The 9,864-nt window shown below is 38.6% G+C and overlaps 1 protein-coding gene across 1 annotated transcript in view; it reads right to left on the bottom strand.

The window, feature by feature from the left end:
* Positions 1-1,565: 1,565 nt before the first annotated feature.
* SEC63 (SEC63 homolog, protein translocation regulator) overlaps positions 1,566-9,864 on the bottom strand; it is a 42,354-nt gene continuing 34,055 nt past the window's right edge. The window contains exons 16-21 of the mRNA XM_015821122.1: positions 8,992-9,162; positions 7,427-7,582; positions 6,836-6,937; positions 4,709-4,807; positions 3,840-3,944; positions 1,566-2,488 (exon numbers count right to left, since the gene is read on the bottom strand). Coding sequence (XP_015676608.1) covers positions 2,345-2,488; positions 3,840-3,944; positions 4,709-4,807; positions 6,836-6,937; positions 7,427-7,582; positions 8,992-9,162 — 777 coding nt within the window. The 3' untranslated portion in view covers positions 1,566-2,344. The remainder of the gene's footprint in view (positions 2,489-3,839; positions 3,945-4,708; positions 4,808-6,835; positions 6,938-7,426; positions 7,583-8,991; positions 9,163-9,864) is intronic.

Below are 9,864 nucleotides of genomic sequence, written 5' to 3'. Positions count from 1 at the left end.
AGTGTTTTACGGTTTCACTTTACAAAAACCTTTTTTTACCTCTTAATGTCAGAACCTGAATATATCCTTTTTTATTCTTTATTGAGAAAATATGCTATTAAAAAGAATATTTTCTTTTAAAACTCCTGGCTTCAGAGAATCTAGTGAATGATTGGTAAGAGAGTTCCAGCTCTCTATTTATCATACCCTTCTTGATACTTTAAAGGAAAAAATAAAGATCAACAAGTCAGGACTCATTAACGTGGCAAAAGCTGTAAATTCAAGTTGTTCCTGTTACATGTGAGATACAAATCATCTCTTGCCTAAAGAAATGTACCCAGGATTATGATTCATTATCACATAGTAACAAAAATAATTATTTCCACATACATATAGCCTAACGTTCTCCCTACTCCAAATTTCTTAGCAACATGCCAGTGTTGCTTAATGATGACTTGAATCACAACAGCACCTATGGCTGATCTTAAAAACATATGCAGTGTTTGTCAAACAAGGCGAATAGTTAAATTGTGAGACCGTTAATAAAAAAAATAAACAGGGCTGTAGAATGGAATGGAAAGAAAAACTTGAAGAAGACAACAGCAAATCATTTCCCTCCTGCTTCCAGAAAAAAAACACATGAGTGTACCTTTGTGGATATCAGGAATCAAATTTGACTTGAGGGAAATTTCATCTTTTGGGCTGTTCCAGGCTTTAGATACAGTAAATAATTTACTGCTCAAACTATATTGGAAAACATTTTGTTGGCAGAACTGTTTTCAAAAGGAAATTACTTTCATATTATAGTTTGATATTATGAATGTGGTGAGCTGAAAAAGCAAAACATTATCTCTGTGTGTGACAAATCTTTCTGTATAATACTTGAATGTTACATAATTATAATGTTGTGGATGACAACTATTATATTACACTCTAAGCTTTAAACTCCAAACTTAATAAGCCAACAGTTGCTTTTTTTAATAAAACATTTTCACATGCAGAATCTTTTCAAATTTTATTTGCAACTACTGCAATTACAAAGAGAAATATCCATGTAAGTTTGCATTGAAAGTGACAATCTATTTCATAAACAGGGTCACAAATTAAGGAGCAGGTCATTTGGCCTTTGGGTGGTTTCTGTTATATGAAAAATCTTCCTGCGTGACCATTTTTTTGACAAGGGTTTTACAGTATTTTAGTTTTATAGTTCTTTAACATTTAATTATAAAAATCTTTCTACATGATTGACATCTGAATGTATTTCTACAGTTTCTAACCACATCAATAATTATATTTATTACATGGGAAGAAACAGTAGAATTTATTGCAAGATTTTGCTTCTCCTTCACAGAAAACATGTGATCTATATTTAATCAAAAACAACTGTTTTGGGAATATAGTCCACATTAATATCCTCAGTAGAGAGGAAAAATGAACTATTACAATGTAAACTTTTATCAAATTTACTCCAGCTTATTTTGAATTGTTCTGAATAAATACAAAAAAAACCCCATTATCTTAGTGTGTCAGTGTGTCTGATTTAAAAGGCTTCTGACAAAATAAAGTAGATTGAAAACCAAGAATTATAGATTTGATATCTTTATATTTAGAAAAGGATATTGCCACTGCTTGATATAACATATGGTCCCCAAACTCTTTAATATACATACAGGTTTATAAAAAGAAATACTGTATGATTTGCTAGATAGTAGGTGCTTAGACATATTTTTAGCCATTGAGAAATATAGATTTATAACCTGCATGAAAATTAGGGGCAAGAACTCCCCTCCACTAAAGGTAGATTTAAGTCTCAAAAAATAAGGCTATGGGTGTGACAATATGGAATGTTGGGTTAAGATACCAAGTCCAAAGCAAACAAAATAGACTGAAAGCTGTAAGCAATCTTAGCTCAATGTTCTTAACATTGCTGCAAAAGGTCTTGCAGATTTTCCCAAGGTAGAAACTCAAGCGGATGTTAATTTCAACAGAACTTGTAAAACAAATTGCCTTAATATGAAATGTTGGTTTAATGATTGCTTCTATTTAATAACAGTTATCTGTTACTATACTGGACCAAAAGTTGATCAAACAAGGTAGCCCACACTTCTGGACATTTAGAATAAAAAAGCTTTTATTTTCAGTTGGAATAAATGCATCCTATACTTAAAGGCTGTGAAGAGCCTTAAGCATCTCCCAGGTTATACCAACTGACTGACAGACCTCCACTGGGAAAATTACATGAAGTATTCATCATTGGTAAAAAGAAACTTGAAAAAAATCTTCAGTTCATCTGCACTGCTTTTATCTTTCCCCAGGTCACGTTGGTAGAGATATCCTGTGCCACACAGTTCGTTCGTCCTACTATTTAGTTATCCTCTTCTTCTTCCTCTTCTTCTTCCTCAAAACTGTCTTCAAAACCTTCGCTGTCTTCTTGGTCTTCATCTCCCTCTATTGCTGCATCCCACTGTGGATGGTTTTCTGGCACAGGTTTTGCTTCATGAACTTCCAGCTGCAGAGAGTTCAAGTGATTGAAGAAGGGACGGAGGCAGGAAGGGGGGGAGGAAATATAATTTAAATGTTATCATGGGGGGGAGTTATTAAAGTTTCTGCTACATAATATTACACATTAATTGAAGAGCACTCTAAGGTTAGGAGTAAACTGCAAAGTATTTTGCACATGTAATTAAGTAGTTAAGCGACTTGTTCCCTTTCTTCTGCAAGATTCCATATTAATCATATTTTTTTTAAATCAGGCATAGCTTGTATATTTACGGGTCAAAATATCCGGAAAATTTTTCTTGCCCCTCCAGAAGTGGGTACTTATTTCTCTTAAGCAGAGCTGCTCAAAGTCACAGGTACCAAAATGTTTAAAATGGCTGTTCTCGGACAAGAAGCCTTACAAAATTTAGCTACAGGTACTCCTGCCCTTACAGCCACAATGGGGACTAGAATTTCCATTGTTAAGCAAGGCGGTTATTGAGTGAATCACACTTTGTTTTGTGACCTTTTTGCCAGGGATATTAAGTGAACCACTGCAGCCATCAAGTGGATCACGCAGCCGTTAAGAGAATCTGGCTTTCCCCCAGTGGCTCTGCTTATTGGAAGTCCCTTGGGAAGGCGACCACGTGACTGCAACTGATATAAATGTGCTCTAATTTTGATCCCATGACCCTAGGGATGCCGCAGTGGTCATAAGTGTGAGGACCAGTCATAAATATGAGGACTAGTCATAAATCACTTTTTTCAGTGCCACTGAACTTCAAACAGTCATTAAATTAATGGTTGTAGGTTGAGGATTACATGTATTTTATCTGATTTCAACCACCTTTATTTATAAAACATGAATTCAGTGCTATGTGTGTGCCCACACTGCAGATGACTTATCTTGCTGATATTATATTGCTGATCCCTGCTTCACAAATTAAGATTTTTCAGTCCCAGTTCTTAGGGTTTGAGCTTAACATCCGTTAAGGAACCCATTGTACCCAACGGGTATTTTGCTCCAGAAACGGGAAGTAAACACCAGTTTCTGGCCAAAAAAACACTGTAAATCATGGTGGTGTGACTGCAGGACTCTGCAAACAAGACTGAACAGCAGTTTGCCAAGCACCCAAAATGCAATCAGGTGATCACAGGATAGGGGAGGGTCAGAACATCAAAAGTGAGTCGTACGTAGCTTTGGGAAGGTTCATTGTAACTTCAAATTGTTATTAAGCGACTAATCATAAATTGGGGACTACCTATACAGGACAACTTTTAGGTACAAGAGATACAAGTCAGTTGTATAATATACAGCAATATAAGTACTGAACTTTTAGAATCCTCCCCAATCCCCAAACCCATCTATACGAGAAACCTACCTTTAATGGTTTAATCTGATCCAGGCCCATGTAGGAATCCGATCTTAAATAAACGGTATATTGGTAGTTTCCAGGTTTACCCGGTGCAGGAAATTTTAGTTCTACCTGGAAACACATGTAATCACTCAGCTCAGGTTATAAAAGCAGAACAATGACTTCAGTAAAACAGACAGTATACAACTTTAGAAAGTGCTTTAATGTTGCTCCTTCTAGTGCTGAATTGTTTATATTAGAGAGCTACGTACTGTGGCTTAACAAATCCACTTTCCGAAATTTAGCAAGAACTGAGGAAAAATCTTGTTATGGCCAAAAAGAAAAAGTTTGAAAAAAATGTATTGACAGATACAGATCACGTGGAATCTGTTGTGACTGGAGAACAATTATACAGATGTAGCACATTTGATATTCAAATGTGCTACATCTGTATAATTGTTCTCCAGTCACAACAGATTCCACGTGATCTGTCAGTATAAAATACCTCATTTCTCAGTTTAACTCAGTCTCACTTTAACATTACAGAGGTTAAATTAGGCTTTTCTTATGCAGCAGCTAAAGCCTGCAGAAGGAAAAAGGTCTTCCTTAGAATGAGTCTCTAATTTCTCTGTCAGTACCGGGAAGAAGACGGGTTCCAAGGAAGGATTCCTGCAAGATAGCAGGCTAAGCTGAATGAGGAGCTATGAATCAGGCAAGGTCTAGGAAAAACAGAGGCTGAGGCAATAATTGAGATCCAGAGAATGAACAGGAGTGAGATGGGGATGACAGACCATACAACACACAGCTCCATATTGCCTACTTTTATCAGCGAAAAAGAGCAAAACAAACCAATCCATCCCAGTTTTTAAGAATCAGGAATAAATGAAATACTCCACCTCTTCTTGGTCTTTTAATGTACACACATGATATGGCATTGATATTAGTGTTTGTTCTTTCCTATCTGCTATATATAACCACCACCACTCCTGTTTTTCCTGTTAAGGAGAGGGAAGAAAGAGACAACATTAGAGATCACAATCCTGATCTGATTTTCATCAACAAAACCTGTTAACTAAGTTTTAGAATAAAAACTGTAAATTGGCTCACTCCAAGAGAAAGTGTCAAATTAGGTTCTGTTAACTTTACTCCATCTCACAGAAAGCAAGCTTTGGCCAAGGAATGAAATATTTCTTTTTAGACAATTTTTAGGAACACATTACTACTCTGGCAGTGGCAAGATCAGTAAACACCACAGCATGTAAGCATTGGGATATGCCCATGATATTATCCACTTCAAACCTCGGCCTAGTACAGGACTCTTATTGTGGAATACCGAATACGTCTAAAAAAAATAAAATAAAACTTGGAATGGAGGTGAAGATAATTGCCAGGCTTGAACCACATTCTGGACCAGAAGACAGTGCCTGACATTCAAACTAAGATGTGACGATGTTCAGAAATGAAAATGTAATGCAATATTTTCTCTTAAGAGCTCTAGTTGTTTCTATTTTGTTTGAAGCAAAACTCAAGAGGGCACCATCAATTTCCAACAGCCAACCAAGTAGGTTAAATAAAATGATTATTCATGATTTTTGCAGAAATGCCTAACATGGTTCCAGGTTTCAGATAAAAGTAAACATGTGACCCATATGTAGGTACAGACTGCATGACAACAAAATAAAACTTCTTTTGGTGAAGGTACAGACTGCATGACAGAAAGTAAAACTCTGATCACCAAAGTATATGCTTGGTCAAACTGGACCTGGAACTGTCAAGCGGGCAACGTTCTTTTTAGAAGAGAAGGGCACTAAATGGGGTCATGCTAGGCAGCCAATATGCACATGTGACAGGCTGAATACAGATAGTCCTCAGCTTATGACAATTGAGCCCAAAATTTCTGTTGCTAAATGAGACATTTGTTAAATGAGTTTTGCCCCATTTTATGACCTTCCTTGCCACAGTTGTTAAGTGTGAATCACTGCAGTTGTTAAATTAGTAACGTGATTATTAAGTGAATATGGCTTCCCCATTGACTTTGCTTGTCAGAAGGTTTCAAAAGGTGATCATACTGACTCCAGGACATGGCAACCGTCATAAATACGAGTCAGTTGCCAAGTGTCTGAATTTTGATCACGTCATCATGGGGATGCTGCAATGATTGCGTGTAAAATGGTCATAAGCCCCTTTTTTCAGTGCTGTTGTAACTTCAGATGGTCACTAAATGAATTGTTGTTAAGTCGAGAATTACCTGTACTAGAACAATCTTTATTAATGACCGTTTAAACAAAAATTCATCTAATGTTTATCTAAATATTGAATGTAAAAGGAAGATGCAAGAAATCGGAAATCCAGCCTCATTAATTCACAATGTGAATGGTCTACCAGCCACTCCACACAGCCTATTCACCGTGACTTTATAACTATAAAGAAACCAGGAAGATTCAGAGAATACATCTACAATAGCAGGACCATAGCCTGCTTTAAAGCAGTTTTATGCAATCATTGTTTCTTAACAATTAGCTATAAACCTAGGTTCACATTTTATAACAAATTCCTCCCTTCATATTTAGATTCTTATGAGAACAGAGGAACAAAAAGAGATGAACTATGTGGATTTTTTTTTACATTAGCTCATGATAAGAAACTGAGGCATATTGTTAAAACCTAGTTTAATATTCTGCCAAAAACACAAAATGGAACACTGAAAAAAATAACAAAGAAACATTAAATGATGGCAAACTTGACAGATTAGAGCTGCTTCTTCAAATCTTAATAAAACTATACTGGGCTTGCTCCCTAATGAATATGGAAGTGCATAAAAGACTGTAACTGTGCATAATAACAGCCACAGGTTTTGAGTAACTCCAAGCGCTCAAAATCTACCTTACATTTCTGAAGACTTATTGAGAAATTAAATGTTTAACGCCCACACAAAAAGTGCTCTGAAATTTTGCATTCACTTTATAACATGTCAAAATGTGAATATTTTCATCTCAAGCTTATTTAGCTATCTTTTTGCTGACCTCGGGAAAGTAGAGACTGTAAACAGCATGAGTTATTTTTGACTTGGTTTCCAAGAGAGCCCGTTCTTTTCGCTGTATACTCTGTTGTAATTCTTGCCATTCCTAGTAGAAAAAGAAAAGTATTGTTTATTTGTGCCTTCCTTAAGAAAATAACTTTTCTGCAGTTTGAGAAGAGTATGTAAATTAAAATAGGAATGCAATGTATTTGTATCTTAATAATTTTGAAAGGAAAAGAACTACCAATTTTAAATGCATTTTACTAATTTCATTGTATGAATAAAAACATTTGGATGGTTTACTCTATTTGGACATCGACACGTTACATGGAAACAGGAAGCTCATATACTTTACAAAGACTTTCCGATTCTATGTTTTACCTAATTTTATTAATTACAAAATAGTATCCCTCCCTTCACCCCACTGAATGGACTGATGAGAGTGTGATGGACTGATGCTTGTACAGGGAGTTGGACTAGATGACCTCCAACTCTGTTATTCTATGTTCTATGTGTCTTATCATAGAAAAGGCTTTGGGTTAGATCAAATGACCATCATGGTATTTCTCCAACAGGTAACAAAAAGAAATCTTACAGCTTCATCATCCTTGCTTTGCTTTTCATCTGCTTCTCTGTCAGAGTCTCGGTCACTGCCATCATCTTTCTCACTTAATGATTCCCGATTAGTGTCATCTTCTTCAGATTCACTTCCTTTATCAGAAACATCGTAATCATCATCCTTGACAATTTCCTAAATTTAAAAAGGGTAACTTTTTTTACATTCCGACATGTTCACAGCACTACACTTACGCAGGTAGCAAATTGTAGACAATGTTGACTGAACTTATAAAAGTTATGCAGGATCAAACCTGATTAGTCCTAGGATGCAAATATAAACAACAACCAAGAAGAAGGCAGTGTCAAACTACTTCCATGTTCTTTTCCTAGCAACAATACAGATGTGTCCATGTAATCATTGAGAGTTGAACTTGAATCAAAGGATCCTTTGCCTTTGACTATTAGATTATTTCAGTTCATGAATATGTAGTCTTTACAAGCTTCCTCCTTAGCTTACTTTGGATAGTCTCCTATTGCAGTGGTGGCAAACCTATGACATGGGTGCCAGAGGCGGCACTCGGAGCCCTCTCTGTGGGCACACGTGCCGTTGCCCCAGCCTTGCCTGCCCCCACGACCCCCTCCTCTCCAGCAGCCCCCCTGAAGGAGAGTCGCCCTCGAGGGTGGCCCACATGGAGCAGCGCAGCCAAGGACATGGCAGCCAGGCAGCGTAGACAAGACCCTGCCCTTACGCCTAGGGTTGCCAGGTGTCCACTATTTGAGTGGACAGTCCACTTTTTTCACATTATGTTCACTATTTTTTTTCATAAAATAGTGGACATTTTTTTTATTCAAAAGCTTTATGATGAAATGGTACGTAATCTAAAGCTGTACAGTCTACTTTTTTTACTACTTAGCCCCCCCCCCCGCTTGTCCGCTATTTTTTGGAAGCAGACCTGGCAACCCTACTTACGCCCCATCATGCAGTTGATGCTGCAGGGCACGGGCAGAGGATGTGGCCGCCATAGTGCTGCTGGGCTGCCTGGGCGATCTGCGGCAGACCCTGGAGGCGGTGAGTGGTCCTGTGGGCAGGTGTGACGGGGGATGGGGGGCAGAGTAGGGGTGGGGCAGGGGGTGGAGTGGGGGCGGGCCAGTTTTGGGCACTCGGTCTCTAAAAGGTTCGCCATCACTGTCCTATTGTGAAATTTAAAAGATTCTCTGTTTTTTAAAAAAATAAAAATAAAAAATAAAGGCATGCTACCAAATAAGACTGCACTTAAAACAGGAAGGAGGATATGCTACAGTGTAAAATGACAAAAAGAACCTCTTCCCTTCATTACTCATCAGGATTTCATAATGCTCAGCTACTGTATTCCACAGGCTTCAGTTAAGCAGTATGGAATTTGGTCTATAAGTTCTAAATAGAAGTGTTGGATCTCATAGAAATCAAATTATTTTGCAGCTTACAATCCCCCACATAATTTTGCTTGGTAGAAATCTCCATTTTTCATTAAACTACAAACCCTGGTCCCCATGTTTCTCTGAAATGTAAGTACTTCAACAAGCCTGAAAACAAAATCCCAATCCATTTCAATTGATACATACACTCCCAGCAACCCCATTAGCTTGTTTTTGTTTCAACTGCTTTGTTTGCAGCACAGGAGCAGGAGCTGGCTTTTTTTTCACAAGTTTTTTCTTCTTTGATTTGGAAGTCTTCTTTGCTCCTTTATTCTTCTGCTGCCATCCTTTAGTCTTCCCTTTATTAAGGTCTCCTTGCTGCAAAGTTAGTAACATTTAAAGTGGTTATTTCAATCCTTGAGCCACCCCAGTGCTTTAAGTATCAGAACAGAAATTGATACAGACTTTTTTAATAACAGGCATTTGCCGAGAAAAGCAGCTAAGGCACCACTAATATTATGGGCATCTCTACAGGGAACAGCTGGCTCTACAAAAGAGTATGTCACCAACAAAGCCCCACCTGGCTATCATTTCATGTATTTTTAACATACCGTATTTTCCGGCGTATAAGACGACTTTCTAAACCCTGAAAATCTTCTCAAAAGTCGGGGGTCGTCTTATACGCCCAGTCGTCTTATATGCCGGAAAATACGGGTATTCAGGCAGGCTTCCAGAGTTCGGCTGGCAGGATGCAGGTAACCCCTCCCCCGTCCTGCCGCCTCCCGCCGCACCGCGCCGCTCCGCGTCCCGCGCCTCCGTGTCTCAAGCCTCTGTGTTATGCTTGGGTGGAAGACTTTTTCTTTTACAGATGGGGCGGGTGGGCCTGACATTCGCGCGCAGGCAGGACCCCGCCCGCCGAGCCACCGCTTCCCCATCACCCTCCACGCCAGCCTGCTCCGTCTCCAGACCTCCCAGCTGACGGGCGCAGGTCCGGGGGTCGCCAGCTGACGGGCGCAGGAGTTCGGCGCTGCAGCGGCCTCCGCTTCGCCCTCCGCACCGGCCAAAGCGTTGCCTGACGTT

This window comes from Protobothrops mucrosquamatus, unplaced genomic scaffold, assembly GCF_001527695.2.
Source record: "Protobothrops mucrosquamatus isolate PMUCROS unplaced genomic scaffold, P.Mucros_1.0 scaffold1255, whole genome shotgun sequence".
Lineage (NCBI taxonomy): Eukaryota > Metazoa > Chordata > Lepidosauria > Squamata > Viperidae > Protobothrops > Protobothrops mucrosquamatus.
Note: the sequence above shows the minus strand (reverse complement) of the source record. Positions and strands in the feature narration are given on the sequence as shown.